We start from the raw sequence: 19,657 nt of genomic DNA on the forward strand, positions 1-19,657 counted from the left end.
AAGCTGCTCTTTTTCGAAGAGCAGCTAAGAGGAGAAAACAAATACGTCTGAAGTAGAATTAACTTCAGTATAGTTGCCATTCCAATAATTGATATTCACACACTGTGTGGCAGCTGCATTATGTGTCCAACATGCACAAAGTGTGAAGGGGAGGCATGCATCTCCAAGCATGTGCAAGTGTTAGCAGATGTGTTGTTCTCACTTCTTACACCAGATGCTAGACAGGTGCCAAATGTGGCTACCATACTCTCCAACATTTCATTGACGAAAACAGAGATGCACTTGGTGTGCTTGTAACGCATCTATTTTCACAAAATTTACTCTGATGTATTAACTCAGCAGTAGCCTGTCCTGCTGTGGCTTTTGAAGCAGTTTATAAACACACTGACTATATCTGTTTCCTTAAGGGGCAAGGAACTCCTTAAGAATATTTATAATTTCACAACTGATGCAATTTCCACAAGAATTTACTTTTGGATGTATCCAACAGTGTTGCTCAGCTGACAGTAGGAGTTCTGTCAGCAGAATGGGGAAAGAGGCCATTTTTTGAGATACCCTTCCCCACTGAAGCTCCCTCACACCCCTGAATCTGTGCTAGATGGTTGGAGGACCCTGCAGAGCACATTTAGGGAAGCTGGGGGAAGTAGAAAAGCTGGAAATGTCTTCACTTCCTGTTCTGATGACCCTTATTGTCAACAGTGATACCAGCGGATACAATCCTATGCGGGTAGGCCATTGGGGGGATGGAACAGAAAGGAAGCAGTTCACTGGCATTTTATGTCCACGTGAATGCATTTAGAAGTTCTCCAAGAAGGTTTGACTAAAATATGAGAGTTACAGGGAAAATGTGTCCAGTTATCGTGCACACTCCTTCACCTGCCCTTTGAGAGTAGATGCCAAAGAGATGCTCTGACAGCCATGCTCAAGAATGCCAATCACAGATGGCCGACACTCTTAAACACTATGAACATTTCAAGACTGATTGCTCCCTTCCCACTCTCAGAGGGCAGACTATGTGGCAACATGGTGGTTGGACTAGTGACCTGAAATATGGTGGCAGAGCTCTCAAGATGGCTTCAGATTTGGAAAGTGAGGATTTTGTGCATGGGCATGTTGGCTTGGTGTTTTGTGTTTCTGTGAAGGGATGAGGACAGGCTCATGCAGAGCTTGTTTGAGGCCTGAGGCAGATGTCCCCAGTCGGCTGGAAGGCCCAGGGTATGCTTCGCATTCTCCTGGTGCCCACCCCACCCCGGCCATCTTAGCCCTCCAAGGCCTGGGGCAAGTGTAACTGGCTTTCCCCCACCCCACCTCACACAGACCAGGAGGCTGTGTGTGAGAGAGAAAGAAGAATAGAAGAGAGAATGGATGAATGGGCTATGTGCCTGACTGGATGGATCTTGCTTGTGTGCTTTTGTGTCTCTCTGAATGGGTGGGTGATGTGTGAGAGGGAGATAAGGAGGGAAAGAGAGAAGGGGTGATAGAGGGAATGTGAGAAGTCAGTTATTCACATGCACTTTGGCTCTGCTCACCATTTATAAATGGCCCCAACGACTTCCCCCCTGACACGATGCAGTCCTCAGTTTCAAAAAGGTTGCCCAGCTGTGACATACATGCATGAGCAGGACAGGCCCAATATATTTTTATGCGTGATTCAAAAGATGAGATGGCGCACCCCCCCTCCCTTTCAATGGCAGCTGAATTTTAGTTCAACACTGGTGGCCAGACAGCATCCTCCTCTGCACCTGAGAGCCATGGGAAGGGTTAGAAGGTGGAGTTTCAGGTTGTGTGGGGCACTCACAGATCTATCCTCCAACTCCTTGCTGCCACACCCCATACACCAGTGTCTCCTGTTTAAAGTAGGCACTTCACTTTGCCTTGTGCATGAGAGTTGAGAGGTACCCAACCTGCCACTCAAATATTTAACTTCCAGAGATCAAAGGGAAGGGTTCAAACTTAAAAGACGTATAAATTAAAGTGGCAAATCAACTTAAAATGCTTTGTTGACAGCCTTGGTTTTCGCCTTGTTTTCATAGTCTTAAAACAGTTGTTCTTCTACAAAAAAAAAGTCTGGCACAATGTTATAAAACTACAGCTTTGGCTATGTCTCCCTTAGCACCTCATATAATCTCACCCGGACTTGGGGAAATAGTTGAGCATAGGTGATTTCAGCTAATTATTGTGTACTGGATAGTTTTGGAGTAGCTAGAAAATGAAAATGTTTTGTTTTTATTGTATAACTTACTTCCAGGAATAGCTCAGTTGGTTTTACTGACTATTATGCAACACTAGGATGAAAGTTATGTTCCAATATAACTGATGTTTCATGAATGTAGAAAGAGACTTGGCTCTTTAAAAGTTGTAGAAGACCAAGTCCTTAAATCAGTACTGATTTTTTTTATTAGGCTTTGTATCCTTCTATACACATGTATAATTTAATTAGGAAATGGTGTTCAGGGTAAAAAAAAACCTTAAACTTAAAAGAAACAATGGCAATATATTCAGTACTGCACACCAAATCAGAAACTTTGCCTTCATACCTTGATATATAATCTATGTCATAATGAAAGCTCGAAATTGTTATTGGAATCAAATAAACACCTGTGGATTCTTGTGGGGAGTGGGAAGCAATTGACTTAATTTTTGTTTTTACTCCAAAGATCAAGAGTGCTGACTTATAAGATGGTTGTCTAGCTTCTAACTGATCTGGCCCTGAGATACTTGAAGGCAGGGCCGGCCCACCTGTGAGGCAAGGTGAGGTTACTACCTCAGCCAGCAAAATCCACAGGGGCAGCAGATTCTAATGGAGATCTTTCCCCATTGTTTCTGATGTATCTCTTCATTCCCCGCTTCTTCCTTCATGGGGAGGGAGGACCACTTTGTGGTTCACCTTAGGCACCAAAATGTCGGTGCAGCCCTGCTTGAAAAAACACCTGCTTAACACCTGCTTCCTTTTCAATTAAGATCCCCAGAGCATCTCTGCTGTTGTCTGTGATGAAGAGCAGGGTTTTCTCTGTAGTGGCACATTCCACCTAGAATGCCCTACCTAGGAAGGTCCAGCCTCCCCTTTTCTCTTTTGTTGTTTACTCTGTGTCAAATTTTAGATGAAGAGTGCTTTTTAGTTCATGTCTTCCTGTGGGTTTCCTGTAGGCATCTGGTTAGCGACTGTGATTACCAACTAGATGGAATTTTGGTCTAATCCAGCAAGACTGCTCTTACATTTCTTGTTATAAGCTCCTTGGGGCAGGGACCTGCCCTTTTATACTGTATGAAACACCATGCACATTGATGATGCTTAAATAAATAACAACATGGGCAGCTGATTATGACTTCTTTGTTCTGAAATGGATTTGCACTATAGGTGATTGTAGATGTCGTTGGGAAATTATTGGGGAATGCCAATTAACCCCAAAATCCCACTTATGTAAGGAACTACAAAGAAAAAACAGCTAACTGACTGAATTCAGAAAAGCATATAGATCTTGACTCACTATTTAACCAAACAGCCCCCAGCAGCGTTTAAAACACAGATCTATGCAGCATTTGCAAAGCATGGGAAACATAGGTTGTTATACCTCTAAATGTCGCAGAATGTCGCAAAATTGTGATTGTGGCCAGAATGGAAGAATTCTATTAAATGCAACCCTGCCCTCTACAATTATAATTAGAAGTGGGGATTTTAGAACGTCATGTATGGGTAATAAATGCTGGGAAGGTACATTTGTTTCAGAACAAATACTATGAAACTTTGGGAGGCGTAGGTTCAGGGCCATCTTAAGCATATCTGGCGCCCTGGCGCCGTGGTGCGAAGATCCCTCTGGTGCCCCCCGCCCCGTTTCCCAGCGCGGCTGTCTGGCGGGCGCCGTGGCGCCCTGTGCCACCCAGCCTTGCCGTAGGGGCGGCCCTGTATAGGTTAAAATTGGGCCTTCCCTTGGACAATTCAGTGTCTTGGTTCTCACACCACATAAACCAAACAAACATTCACTCTTTCCGGATTCGCAAAACATAGGAAGTTGCCTTATACTGACTCAGACCAGTGATCCACCTAGTTCAGTATTGTCTACATCCCAACTGACTCATTGGGGTTTCAGACAGGCATCTTTCTCAGCCCCACATGTATATGTCAGGGGTTGAACCAACAATTTTCTGCATTCTAAGCATTTGCTCTACCATTGAGCTATGGCTGTTTCCCTTTGAAGTACCCTGTAACCTACAGTACTATTGGCTTACTTGCAAATGACAAATAGTTCCTTAACTTACTGTTTGCAGCCTCCAATTTTCTTGGCGATCTTGAAATAACAGTTGAGGATTTCCATCTATTATTGTTGTTGATATGTGTTTAATGTGTATATGCTGAGGTATTTTTGACTTTATACTCCAACACATAGCTTTTCAAATTTTGGCCTTATGCTTATGTTATAGAATTTAAGCAGATAATAAAATGGCTGGCTTCTACACTCATGAATATTTTTGTACGATTTCTATGTCAGTTTTTCAGGGCAGCTAACAAAATCAAAACATTACAATAAATACATAAAAATAATATAAACCGGCATAAAAACCAGTAGCAGTAGAGGAAAAACAACAACAGAAGGCAAGAATAATATTGAAACAATACAAGACTCCACAGCAATAAAAGCTTGGGTAAAAGCTTCTTACCATAGTAGGTGCGGGAAATTGTAGAAATGCCTCTGCAGAAGAAATCCATTATTTGGCAGAATCATGTGGGAGAAGGGCAGTTCATATTTTATAGTCCTTTTAAAGATTAAAAACTAGCACCTTAACTTAGGCCTGGGAAAGGAGCTAGAACAGCTGTTCCAGGATTGGCTAGATGTGCTCTGTACTTCTGGCCTTGGTTATTAATTTAGCAGTAGTGTGCTAACCGCTAACTCTAGTTTCTGAACTGTATTCAAGGGCAGCCCCACATGCAACACACAACCAAAACAGCACGCAAGATACGTTACCAGAACAATAATAACTGTAGCATGGCCCGACTAGTGCCCACTTTTTTGAGGTTTTGGCAAGCCTAAAATGGCTTTATTCATGTCAGTTGTTAATTAATATACTGCTTCTGCTGTTGTTTTATTTGGTGTTTTGTTGATGCTGCTCATGTTATTGGTTCTAGTTGTTTTACTTGGAACTTTGTTCTTTCATTGTTTTATAATTGCTTTCTTTGACTGTAATCCACCTTGTAAATTCATTGGATTAAACATGGAATATGAATGGCTAAAATAAGTGTGTGGAATCCAGAGTTAGTCATACTCAGACCTAAATCTGACTAACACTGGATATCACATTATAATTGAATGTAAACTTAAGAGAAGTATTGGCTAATCTTAAAAGAGGGGCTGGGGGCTCTTTTATTTATATCTCAGATCTTTGAAACATAATGTTTAATAGTTGATAAGCCCAATGCAAAAATGAGTTATTTCCCAGTAATTCATATTCATTTAATTACAAAGGATATCAGGTGCTTTAAGGGTTGCCGTATGTCTGGAATTTTCTGGACATACCTGGAATACTGTAGTCAAAAGCAGTGTCCGATTACCAAAAAAAGTCTGGGGAAATCCAAACGTATAGCAAGCTGGTTTTCCTTAAACATAGCTCAAAATAGCTCAAAAACTTTTTGAAATATGGCAACCTGGAATGCACCTTATAAGGCAAATTCAGAGTATCTTACCACTTTTTGATAATAGGAGATACAAAGGCTAAAGGTAAAATTCAACGTTGCGCTATGATTAATTCTAGTTACAGGTAGGTAGCCGTGTTGGTCTGAGTCGAAGCAAAATAAAAAAATTCCTTCAGTAGCACCTTAAAGACCAACTAAGTTTTTATTTTGGTATGAGCTTTCGTGTGCATGCACACTTCCTCAGATACACTTGAAACAGAAGAGAAGAAGTGTGCATGCACACGAAAGCTCATACCAAAATAAAAACTTAGTTGGTCTTTAAGGTGCTACTGAAGGACTTTTTTTATTTTGCTATGATTAATGTTTCGTCTGCATAAGCATTGAAACAATTCCCCTCAGCTAACCTCCTCACTGTTCTGAGGGGTCTCCCGCCCCGCCCCCACCACCAATTTTGGGGGTGCAGGGGAAGAAGAGTGGGGAAAGCCCTGTTGCACAATTGGCAGTCCTTGCACAGGGCTTCTGCTGATAGGGTGGGATTCAATAATGATCCCCTGTCTTCTGTCTGACAATGTGCAGCACACATTGTCAGTAAGCCTGACAATGCCAGTAATCCTGAGCAATTAGTAACCCTGAAGCACTGAACCAACTGAATCTGGAACCTTCTACATGCAGAGCAGATGCTGTACCACTGAGCCATGGCCCTTCCCCTATGCTTTTGACAGCTATTTCCTCCATGAGAATCCAGAAAAAGCCTAAAAATGCCTTTCTAGAAAACAAAGGTGTGAAGCCTTTCTGTGGCTTCCCAAAAATATTACACTGTAGCTCTGATCCACCTGAAGTTAGAACCTTGAAGTTCTATCACAACCTCCAGCATGTGTTTAATCTTACAGTGTTTACCCCAGGAGACTTCAGTATGCTTCTAGGTTAAATACTTGTGTTTTTTCATGGTACAGTACATTCCCCTCTTAGAATCACAGAATTGTAGAGTTGGATGGGATCCTGATGACCATCTAGTCCAACTCCCTGCAATGCAGGAATCAGTGGCAAGCAAAATTTTTGACTGACAGAGCAATCTTGTGTGTATCTTACTCAGAAGTAAGTCCCACTGAGTTCAATGGAACTTACTCCCAAGCACATGTGTTTTTTAGGATTGCAGCCTAGTTTTGGATGAATTGGGGCCAGTGTGGGAAGCCCCAGTCCCAATTAGTTCCCCTCAAGGTGGTATGTAAAATAGAAATTTAAGCATGCTAATAGTCCAAACTATGCATTTACCTGAATTGTTTCACCCCTGGTAAAGTAAAAGGGGTACAATGACATTGCAGGACAGTTTGCCTGTTTCTTTTTTGCAGAGAATATTTTTACCTCATAACTGGGAATCTCTGTAAAAATTAACATGCAGATTCCCTCAGGTTTTCAGTAGAAGCATGGATACACTATTACGGAATTTGTCTATTGGTGAGGTTGCCTGAGCTCCAAACCTTAACAGTGTTGCATAGGCCTAGGTGACTGAAGTTCTCTGTTCTCTGTACTTAGGTCTCTATTGTTTACAAAAATCTGCTTATACATTTAATACATTTTTAATATTTTGCTTAATACTCAGCCAAACTGATCCAGAGCTTCATTTATGCAGGTAGGCAATAGATATTATAGTATTGTTATGTATCATTTTATCTATAAGTAAGTTATGATAGGAACTCCATGGACCAAATTTTTCTCACTGAAGTCGTTGGGTTGGACAAACATAACTTAAGGTAAAATCCACCTCACCAATTTTGTGTTCTGCACCAAGGGTAGAACAAAGGAAAAAGAAAATATATGTTGATCCATATTTTAATTTAAACAGGTAGTAGATAGTTCATTTTCAGTATCTGGGGACCCCTATACCTTGACCTGAGCTTTCATAAGAATTCCCATTCTGCAAGAGAAATAGAAGTTTGTGGTGTGTTATGTCCCCTCTGAACCAATAAAGTACCACTGTTTAATTTTGTAATATAATTTAACTCTAATGAGAAAAACTAGGCAATTAAGTAAACCAGGTTCTATCCAGAAGTTATGTCATTGGCTTTAGGATGCATTTAGGGATAAATTTGTTCCCTCTTACATTCTATGTGATTTTCCCCCTAACATTTTTTTACTTTAAATATAACAACATTACGTTGTATAATACTAAAAGTTACATAAACACTTCTAGTTGTTATTTTGTTGTTGATTTTTCAAAAACCCTACAGCTTTCTTCTCCTTCATTGTGAATTAAAACAAACAAGACTATTTGACTGTAAACATTTGTTTTTCTATATTATTTTCTGTGGAGAGATAATGGATATCTGGACTTCTCAGTGCTGGCAGCAGGTTAAAAAAGTGTTTTCCTATGGTTTTAGTGGCTTTTAGTAATTTGGTGGTTGTTAAATGGTTTATCTAGGATCCATTGCTATTGGGGAAAGATGGTGTTGTTCCTTCTGCAGCTGCAATTGCATAGCTGCCAAGTTATCCCTTTTTTTAAAGGGAAATTCCCTTATGCTGAATAGGCTTCCTCGTGAGAAAAGGGAAAACTTGGCAGCTATGTGCAATTGTAATAAATTGTTATTTGTTTTAAACTATATTGAAAGCCACCTTGGAAATTTTAATTGGAAAGGTGGGATAGAAATATTTAAAATATTTCATCAACATTAAAAGACCTTTTTAGCAAGAGTTCAGAAAATGCCCTTAGCATAAGTTACCTCCCAAACTGGCTTTCATTTTATATAATTTGTCTTTTACATAGTGTGAGAAAAGGAAGTGTAGAACAAGGCTTAGGCCCCATTTGCTTCAGTAGCAGGGAAGTTATCATCACTCAGTTTCTTCTCTGAGATTCCTGGTTCCCTCTCTTGCCATGAGGCAACACGGAAGGTGTTCCTTTTATGCCTTTCCCTTCCTTCTTATATGATATGTGTCTGTCCTGTCAATTTCCTGTCTTTCTTACTTCAGTCACAAGCAGGCCACTACTCGTGAGGAGGCCTCAATCAGGACCAAGAGAATAAATTTAGGCCTCCCTAGTGAGAGAGTCTCACTCCCTCTGCCACCGAAAGATGGCAGACTGGGCGAACCTACTTCCTTGGCAGGGTTGCTGTTTCCCTTCTCCCCACTCTGCCCAGTATTCACCTTTTTTAGACTTCCCTCTCTGCATCATGGATCCAGCTCATGCATCTAGTGATCTTAGCAAGCTCTAAAACCTCCATTAATTTGAAACTTTGGGAATGCAGGAAACAAAGGGCAGGAGAGAATGCACACTGGTGGTTCATTTTGTGCAAACGTGAATATTTCCTCCCTCAAAAAGGGTTACTATTTATGCAATGACATCCTAACTAAGGCTACTATCAAGCTCTTCCAGCTTGAACACTGCATCAAAAAAGTTCCTAGTAAAAAGCTATTATCATTCTTTCAAGAACCATACATAGCTTCTAATACTATCATTTAAAGATGAGAAGTAGCTAGTGGTGAATTGTGGTTTTTCTCTCTGAGAAAGTGGCGGTGTGCTTTTTTTTTTTTTTAAACCATGAGGCTATAATCATGTGGAAGAAAGAAAAAGATGTGAGGAATGTCTAAAAATATGAAGAATCCTCTTGGGTCAGAGGCATGGCAAAATTTGTTCAAAATTTCTGTCTAGATTTGAAAATACAAATGGCTTCCATGGTAGTAAAAATATAACAAGTGACAATTTGCTGCCTTTTAATGGTTCTCCAAACTCTGAACTGGTCTATCTCTTTCTGCCTAATGGCTGTTCCTACTCTGTCACACTGGAAATTATAGGCATGTAGGAATGATTATATAGGAAATTAAAGCTCCTGTATTTAGAGGATATTTTACCATTTATTCTAGAAAAAGCTTTTCCAAACTATTAATGAGTCTACAATTGCTGCCATAATCTTTTCCTATCCAACATTCATCTATATAACTAATAATGAAATTGCTAATAGAGAGAAAGCTGTAATTTGATCAAAGCTATTCTTTAAATAGAAAATAGGTCGCTGGAATAAATGATTAGGTTTTGTAATGATATAATCAAAGCTAATGTATAAACAGCAGCAATATGACAGCCTGCAAACCTTGTAAGAGCTGTGTCTTCTTGTTTTTTAAACCAGATATAGTGTGGTGCAGAGATGAAGATAGTGTTTGATTTAGACAAGAACAACACCATTCAAAATCACAGCTCAATCAGCAGTGCCTTGGTTGGTTTTAGGAGAGACAGAGGAAGTACTGATCCCTTGTATTTCCTCTTTGCATTCCTTTATAATGTATGAAGTAAAAACCACTCATCTCTCCGGACAGTAAAATGTGAAAGGTGTTCCTTTATTTGGAGAAAGCACATCTCACTTAACCTATCTTGGTGTTCCCATATGCTGTCTCATGTATCAACATGTCCTAAATTTGTGCATCTTGCTGCAAAGCTGCTAAGCTGTTCTTTAGCATCCAACCTGCATAAACCACGAACATGACTGGTTTAGTTTGCCATATTTCTTAATTCTCCTTCAGGGAATTGGTTGAATATTTGCTTAATTTAGTGCTGACAAAGAAAAAAGAATTATGGGGCTGCCATTAAGAAATGGCCCAACAACTATTATATTCTTGTGCTATTTTAAAAACTCATGAAATAAATGTGCTTAAATTACGGCTGTTTAGATTTAATCTAATACAGTAATATGGAAATAGGTCCTATTTCTATTAGGAGTTCAACATCAGAAAAGTTCCCTTAAAGAGGGGAAGGATTACAGCTCAGTGGTAGAGAATACGTTGTATAATATCTCAGGTTCATTTCCTGAAATCTCCAGTTAAAAGATGATCAGGCAGCAGGAATGAGATTTGCCTGAAATGTTGGAGAGTCACTGGCAGTCAGAGAGTATTGGACTAGATGGACAAATAATACGACACAGCTTCCTATGTTCTTGGAGTTGTGCAATGTATTTGCTGGAAGAAGGTGCCAGATAAACATTTATGGGGAGTGGTTTTAGTAATGGATTCCTAATTCAAACAGTTTTCTCCAAGTCCAAAATTCCATGATGACTATACATGACATTCCATAAATTTATTTCTGGAGTTAGCTTACATGTTGGCAAATCTAACCGTCATTTGCACTAAGTGGGATTGGCCATGACAATATATATGCAGAACTATAACGTAGACTTAAAGACGTCAGGAGACAATATGGTCAATTCCTGTTGCTAAAGGGAAATATTGTGGCAACCATCTCTATCAAGCATATTTATTGCATAGACAAAATGCATCATGTTATTCTGTACGTGTGGCATTCAGCGTGGGAAAAGGACCATACCCCATCTTACAAAGAGGTGGGATTTATAGTCCCAATGTGAGAATCTTAACTGGGTTTCTGTTGCTAGTGAATTCTTTCTTATGATTAATTGAAAGAACTATAGGCCCCTCCAGACATCTGGTTTTTATTCCCTATTCAGAACGAATCCTGTTTGTGATGCTGTCAGAGTGGTCATGCACAGTCTTGCTTTCAATAAAGTTTGCACCTACAAAAGTTTTGGGATAGTCACATTGCTTCATTTCCAGTCAGTTCATATCCTGTAACTCCCTGCTGAAATCCCATAACTTTTCATGACATAGATGTTCTGGTTTATTTTTGACCTGTTTATGTTGTACTATAGCCTCTCTGGTTACAGGTAGGTAGCCGTGTTGGTCTGAGTCAAAGCAAAATAAAAAAATTCCTTCAGTAGCACCTTAAAGACCAACTAAGTTTTTATTTTGTTATGAGCTTTCGTGTGCATGCACACGAAAGCTCATAACAAAATAAAAACTTAGTTGGTCTTTAAGGTGCTACTGAAGGAATTTTTTTATATAGCCTCCCTGGGCAGTAATAATGTGGGTGGCAATAGGGAAGCATCACATAATTAATTCAAGCAGAATAAATCCACCACTACTGCATTATTATTATTATTATTATTACTACTACTACTACAGTATTATTATTATTATGTCAAGAACAAGTTGCAGAGTACACCTCACTATGGAATGGTGGCCGGTGAGCTATTATTACACTAGGATAGTGAGAGGCCACTGCCTCTTTCATACTCAGTTTTGGGACTGGAAAAGTAACAGAAACATTGTGGGAGATCGCCAAACTCTGCACTCCTTATATTTTCTCTCTTGTATTTTATGGGGTCCACTGAATACAACCTACCAGCAATGCACATATACCCCAACACACAACCTGAACCAGCAAAGTTTTATGAGGATTTTATTCAGCAGTTCTCCTCAGCTTGTTAAAAGGTCCCCGAGGCTTACACATGTTAAGGACAAAATTATTTTTGAAAGAAAACTTTAATCCAATTTTTACACTTAATCCTTTTGTTGTCTTTGGTTCTCAGTTTTGGGCTGCCAACGCCTTCTCCGACTGGGGATGCTACCACATTGAGAGGTCTGTTCTCCTTTATATGTTACTTTTGCAGTAAATGAGTAAGAAGACTTGAGGCTTTCAATTAGTGATGGACATCCTTATTCATAGGATTGGAGGGTCTCATCATATTCCTTTCTTTTCTTCTTTTTTAATGTATTTTTATTAAATGTTTTCTTGATTTACAAAGGTATGTGCAATGTCTCCCTCTCGTATTCCACCCCCCATGTAACATTTTTTACAAATCGGTTTTATTTGTTGAGACATTAGGAAGAAAAGGGGGAAAGAGGTGGGGGGGCGAGAGGAGTGGGGGTGGGGTCGGGTGAGACAATGACAAAAATCCACCAGCAGCATACAAATCAATATGGCTAACCTGATCCAAAACACCCACCCACCCTACTCCACATGAAAACAAAGACCACCACAGCCAACCACAAATGAACAGCCACACCCTAGGCCAGGCATCCCCAAACTGCGGCCCTCCAGTGGTCGGGGCAGATGGGAATTGTAGTCCAAAACATCTGGAGGGCCAAAGTTTGGGGGTGCCTGCCCTAGGCCAACCCCAACCACTCTCACCACCAAAGGTACAGAAGTGAACAGCAGAGAACCTGCACAAGCTGACACAAAACCCCAGATATATTAAGTAAAATAGAAACATTACATTCCTTTCTATGGTGTCTTGTGGGTTCATGGAGATTGACACCAAGCTGCTCTAGCCATATCAGGAATGAGAAATGGCATATTTTGCGTATGTCCAGAAAACTATGATTAAGCTGCAGTAGGACAAGTCAGTATTTGTGGTGTTGTGGCTCAGGTTCGAGTCAGTGTTATTCCTGCCACATTGTCATGAAACAAACCATAAAAATAACACAAAATGTCTGATGTAGCTTTACTGAATCACAGTGACCACCATTTTTAAATTTTGGAAACATTTCAAGACATTTTTTTTATTTTCAGGTTGGCAGATTTCATTTTTTTCAACTTTGTGTATACTGTCTAGCAATTAATTAATTAATTGACTAAGGGTATATATTGCATGTTTTCCACCTTAGATGCAGCTGCCAATGTTCCACCACCTGATGTGGTCTCAATTGAGAGTCCTTCAGAGAGTACCACTGACAAAATTGAAGACACAGAAGTATGTGTAATGAGCTCCTTGTTAGACTGGTTTTGGGGATAAGAAACAGTATTCACTTTTCCTTCACTTTTCCTTCTAGATTTGTCAAGCAGTTTTATGTGGAAGAATAGCACACAAACTGAAATAGCAAAACAAATAAGCAAATAACTCCAACCAAGTAAAAATGCTTCTTAGTAAAAATGTATTTAATGTTTAAGGCACTCTCTAGAAATTATAGTGAGCACATGACTCCCTTGGCTCCAATGGCTATCAGTCTTCTTCCAAGCACAATTCAAAGTGCTGGTTATGACCTATGGAGCCCTATACAGCTTAGGTCTAGGCTATCTGAAAGACTGTATTCCCTCATACAAACCTGCCTGAGCTCTGAGACCTTCAGGGGAGGTTCTTCTCTCTATCCCACCACCCTCACAGACACACTTGGTAGGGACTTGGGAGAGGGCCTTCTTGGTGGCTGCTCCCATAATTTGAAACTTCCTACCTAGAGAAGTAAGACTGGCTCCTTGTTGTGGCAGGTGAAGACTTCCTTGTTCCAACAGGCTTTGGGGAACTGACTGCTTTTAAGGCAAGGGTTGGTGCTGTGGTGATTTTATTGTGATTATCTTACAAAATACAGTATGGGAGTGGTTGTTTTTTATCCTGTATGTTTCTAAGCTGTTTCTATTTTAGCTTGTAACCTTGAGTCTCTGTTGGGGGATCACAATGATGATGATAGAAGTGTAACCAAGATGACATGTAACATATGTTTTTATTTCTAAATCCTTGAAGGCTGACACTTTTGAAAATCCAGCACTTTATTCAGAAAGAATTCTATTTCTATTAAGTCAGGCTTCCTCAACCTCGACCCTCCAGATGTTTTGGCCTACAACTCCCATGATCCCTAGCTAGCAGGACCATTGGTCAGGGATGATGGGAATTGTAGTGTCAAAACATCTGGAGGGCTGAGGTTAAGGAAGCCTGTATTAAGTGTTCAACAGTATTTCATACTGGCTTAAAAGTCTAGAAGGGAGACAAAAGTCATCCAAATTGGTTGCTCCTTACGCCTACAAGACAAATGAGAGACACAAATACCTTTTCTTTCTTCTCCCCTAACCCAACCCACCTCCCTTGATTTAGCCCCATCTCTCCTGATTCCTATTCCCCAATATGTCCTGACATCACCACTCCCCAATATCTTCATTGCCTCACTTTCAATTCTGGTAAGCAGTTTTGCAGAATTTTGCATTGTTTCAAAACCTTATAGCTGAATGAAATAAATGAGTAAGTACATTATAGGAAACTATGACACTTCCATAGCACCTTTGACTCATTTTAAGAAACTATTGTTTGTTTCTAATCGAGGTGCAGTGGAAATTGAGTCTTATCTTTAACCACATTCCTATCCCTAAGAGGTAGAAATTTGAAAAGCATTGCACCAGAAACAAGTGGCACAATAGTGCCTTCCTATATGAAAGGGTCCTCACTTAATTACTGCACTGATGGCTCCATCCCCAGATCACATGACTTTCTCTCCACTAACATCACTGAAATAGGTAGGGACCTCTGTTGAAGGACCGTCTATGTAAGTAGGCTTCCCCAGGAACTTGAATCCCGGTTGCCCAGGGGTTCAGCTCCTTGCTAAGCCTACTTGCATAGAGATCTATGCACATAGGTGTAACTGTGTGCAGGTGAAAAGCCTAGCATGGCAAGCTGGGGCTGGAGCTGGTGGAAGCCACCCAGCCTTGAAGGCGGACTTGCTGCCCAGCAATCGCATGAGGAACCCTTTGCATGTATAATGCAGGAATAGCCCCCTTCATACTAATTTATGTTGGTGTTTAACCTGAAAGGATGGTTTCTAACCACAATTCGCTAAGTAAAATTAATTTCTTTTTCATCAGATCAATAATGAAATAAAGAGAGATGAGAAACTGGTGACCCCAGCTCATGAACAGATGGTTGAGTTCAGCATTCTTCTTCCTGAGGAGAAATACACCACTGAGCTGACCGACCCCTTTACTGAAGAATCCCAGCAACTCTCATTGCAGTTCATTTCTGAAGTAATTGCATTACTTGTACTTCTTTGATATGCTGTATGTGCCCATAATTCTTTGAGAAGGGAAATGTGCTTTGAATGTGCCTTAATGGTTTAGTGCAGTGGTTCCCAGCCTTTTTTTTGGCCATGCCCCCTAAGCATCTCTAAAATCCTGATGCCCCCATCCCCTGACATATAATTGTTATTATTCAGAAATTGAACTCCTATTCGCGTGGAGCAAGCCTAAAAGGCCATTAACTGTTAATAACTCATTCTCAAATTGCCCCCCTTAAAAATCAAATTGCCCCCCTGTGAGGCATGTGCCACACGTTGGGAACCACAGGCTTAGTGTGTACACAGTCCAATATGTGGATTTAAATATAAATACACTACAGACTACACTTCTCAAAAAAATTGCAGTATAATTCAAAACTCTGAAAAGTACTAAAATGTATAATATATTACAATGAAATACATTTCGAAATGCATACACTGATATATTTAAATATGTATTATGTACTTGTTTAAATACGAATTTTGGTATGTTTTTTTTTTAAATCACATTTATAAGGAAATAGAGTGGAAAGGGGACTTGTGAATATGACATGCTCCAGGAGGAGACTAATCCTTCCAGCTCTTCAGTACTCAAACCTTTAGTAATGTAGAAAGCTGCCTTATACTGTGAGACTATTGGTGCATCTTGCTCAGTACTGTCCATTCTTAAGGAAATCAGCCCTGAGTGCTCACTGGAAGGACAGATCGTGAAGCTGAGGCTCCAATACTTTGGCCACCTCATGAGAAGAGAAGAATCCTTGGAAAAGACCTTGATGTTGGGAAAGATGGAGGGCACTAGGAGAAGGGGACGACAGAGGACGAGATGGTTGGACAGTGTTCTCGAAGCTACGAACATGGGTTTGACCAAACTGTGGGAGGCAGTGGAAGACAGGAGTGCCTGGCGTGCTATGGTCCATGGGGTCACGAAGAGTCGGACACGACTAAACGACTAAACAACAACAACAAGCTCAGTACTGTCTATACCAGGCATCCCCAAACTGCGGCCCTCCAGATGTTTTGGCCTACAACTCACATGATCCCTAGCTAACAGGACAAGTGTTCAGGGATGATGGGAATTGTAGTCCAAAACATCTGGAGGGCCGAAATTTGGGGATGCCTGGTCTACACTGACTGGCAGTAGCAGTAGCTCTCCAGGATTTCAGGCAAGTGTCTCTTCCTGGAGATGCTGGGGATTTAACCTGAGACTTTGTGCCTACAAAAGAGATGCTCTGCCCTTGAGCTTTGCCCCACTCTTTCTCTGTCACGCCCACCCACGCACCAACCACAGAAAGGTCTCTCATCCCTTCCTTCAACCTTCCGCTGAAGGAAGTTCTGTGAGCTGAGACTTGTCTTTCTCTGCATCTGGCATCCTTGCTGAGAGGTTGGCACTGGAGGAAAACAAACTTCTGGAATCTGGAAATCTTCCTGACATCCCCTGCTCTCACAGGATCTGAGCTCACAGATGCTGGTGTGTTCTTTGTGACCTCATATTATTACTGTAACTAAACCTTCCTCATCTCACAATTGTTGCCCTTTCTCATAACCTAACATCTGTTTATATTATAAGCGACATGAATGATCGGTTTTGATCTTTCCCTCCTTATAAAAGCAAGTTGGCCTGGGTGATGGGATCAATTTAAGGCGCTCACATGCACGACTGGCCACCTTCCAAATGTCTCTTTAGCTTGGGCTTGCCTTAAGTTGCCAATAGCATTACGTGCTTTTGATCACCGTTGCCTCTCTAACCACCTTGGCCCAGCTGTTATTGTGAGATCTGTGAAATAACAGTAACAATTACAGTACCCCCCCCCAACTCACCTGGATCATGCCTTGGCAACCCTTTTTGAATTCAATATACTGGGACTCATCTTCTGACAGATACTATATCATATGGGGAATAGATAAATTCTATCCCACAGCCAAAGAGAACCACTGCAACTGTTATGCATGGCCAGATTAGGAGAGACGTCTTAATTTTCCTACATATGTGGCCAAGTAACGGTGCCATACTATAAACGAAAGAAATGTCTGATCGGACAAAGGCCACTTGGCATCTGAATGGCCCTTTCATCCTTTGCCTAGTTCTTTCTGTGCTTGGACAAAGACACCCTTCCTATTTTGCAGCACTTTGGATAGCTTTGATTCTGGGCAAAGTGTGTTTCAAAAGCAGGTTTTTAAAAAAGGAAAAGGAATTATTCTGTTGAGATGAAGGGTCAAATTGCTTTTCTGCTTTATCGTGAATGCACATGGAGCAGCCTTTTCCTTGTTCTTAGAGGTGTGGGGTACTTTTCTACAATTCCTTTGCTTTTCGTTTCTAAACCTTAGCAGATTTTGCTTTTAGGATTCATAGCTGTGCATAACCTACATTCTATTTAAGTACACCTGCCTTTTTTTCTAAACTGTATTATATTGTTGCACACCTCTCAAATCTAGTGGAGCAGGGTATCCAGGGTTCGGTTTCCTCAGAATGAGGGGCGGCGGAGACTGTGGTGTCTTCTGAGATATTGTTTATTTACACATATATACAACCCGAGCCTACGATGAAGAGGCTCACAGCATTAACACCCCAAGAAGGTTTCGCTTCTCCCGTAGCCATGACCTTGGATCTCAGAGGGAATCAGGTATGGCTCTGCCTCTCAGCTGCCCAGCCTGCTTCTAGCTCACACACCTCAGCTTCGCCTTTTGTCATTCCAACTCACACTTGACAGAGTATTTTTCCCCTGGCACGAAGACACTTCCTTTGTTGCTTTGACGACCCATACTTAGGCTATTACCAAGAAACCAGTCTGGCTACCCCAGCAATTAAATTATTGTTGGATTCAGCAATTAGAAGGGAATCAGCCAACCCGCCCTCTGCAAACTTACAACACTATGTACATGTAGCATTGGGTAGCATTATGTAGCATTGGGTAGTATTAAACTGCATTTTTTGCACTAGAACAAGGATTAGTGCAAGGGAATTTCCCCCTCTCCTCCCCCTGTGCACCCCAATGGACATTCTGTACCCCCTCTAAATCTGCTCTGGAGAGTTGGGGAGTCCCTGGAACACATTTTGGGGGCTCATGGACGGAGGAGAGGGGGGAATTGTTTGGTTGCACTACATTGAATACATCCCAGTATTTTTAGCGTATTGAAGACTAACTGATAGCTTGATATGATATCTTGTTACACAGTTTATACATTATCCTTTATTGCAAAGGTTATAGTCATTTGCTGCTTAAAAGAAAAAAGAAAAAAGGGGGAGAGATGTATACTCCAGCCCTCACATAAAGGAAAACACACTGCTAAAGGGAAAATGTTTTATCTTTCATGGGTAACTATTCCTAGAGTCTTGGCCTCCAGAACCTGCACTACAATGAACAATAAGTGAATACTGTATTTAGATGGAACAACAAAGGGTTTGGGCCGTGGAAAGGATCTATAATCTTTGTCTCTTGTCTTTCAAATAGATTCAAAATGCATATGAAGGACTGCCTGGATACAAGAATATCCATGTAACTGAGTTCAGGTATGATATCCTGTCATATAAAAATATTTTTCTTATATTAATGTTGCCAAAGTTGCTGGTACAAAACTTCACATTTATACTGCCCCTGCCGACTTACTCATTAGTTTTGTGTTGTGAGTTAGTTTAGTTTCCTTTGTTAGACTGAGGGTGTCTTCATATGTTACATTTTCCAACATGTAGAAAAGTGATGCCCCATTTATGGCATTTCAAAAAAACCACAATTCTTATACGAGGGAAATGTTGCCTTTCTTCAGACTGCTACAGATTTCAGAACAGTAATTCTAATTATTTACAGTTCTGGTTACAGGTAGGTAGCCGTGTTGGTCTGGATCGAAGTAAAATAAAAATAATAATAATAAAAAAAAGCCCAGCTGAGGAATCCGTCCTTTCACGGGGACTATCATTCTGCCCTGCCAAATCCCAACTCATGATTCAGTTCTGCGGGGACCTGGAAGCATTTTTCCGCCGTTTACGCCTGAAGGAGTATTTTCATCACACACAAGAACAAGACAAAGTAGAACAAACTACATCCCCACAACACAACACCTCTCAACTTACTGGGGAACAACCATCACCCTCCAAACGCATCAATGAACAGAACATTGACCACCAACCACCACCGAAAAGAAGTTACACAAAAAGGGACTCCACATGGACCCCTCCTGATGGACGCAATACCACACTAGATCTGTACATCGAATGCTTCCGCCACAGAATCCAAACGGATGTGACCAGAAAACACCATCGCTTACAACAAAATCTAAACCATGCTGAAAGGAGAGCCATAGAAAATCTCAGGAACAACCCAGACATTATAATTAAAGAGGCAGACAAGGGTGGAGCTGTCGTCATCATGAACAAAACTGATTACATCCAAGAGGCCCACAGACAACTTTCCAATACTGCCTTTTACATGAAATTGGACTCAGACC

The 19,657-nt window shown here is 40.7% G+C and overlaps 1 protein-coding gene across 1 annotated transcript in view; it reads left to right on the forward strand.

Moving 5' to 3' along the window:
- Positions 1-19,657, forward strand: part of IMPG2 (interphotoreceptor matrix proteoglycan 2) — a 56,445-nt gene that overhangs the window by 23,379 nt on the left and 13,409 nt on the right. The window contains exons 6-9 of the mRNA XM_035115465.2: positions 11,992-12,041; positions 13,070-13,155; positions 15,030-15,188; positions 18,667-18,725. Coding sequence (XP_034971356.2) covers positions 11,992-12,041; positions 13,070-13,155; positions 15,030-15,188; positions 18,667-18,725 — 354 coding nt within the window. The remainder of the gene's footprint in view (positions 1-11,991; positions 12,042-13,069; positions 13,156-15,029; positions 15,189-18,666; positions 18,726-19,657) is intronic.

Source organism: Zootoca vivipara, chromosome 4 (assembly GCF_963506605.1).
Source record: "Zootoca vivipara chromosome 4, rZooViv1.1, whole genome shotgun sequence".
NCBI lineage: Eukaryota > Metazoa > Chordata > Lepidosauria > Squamata > Lacertidae > Zootoca > Zootoca vivipara.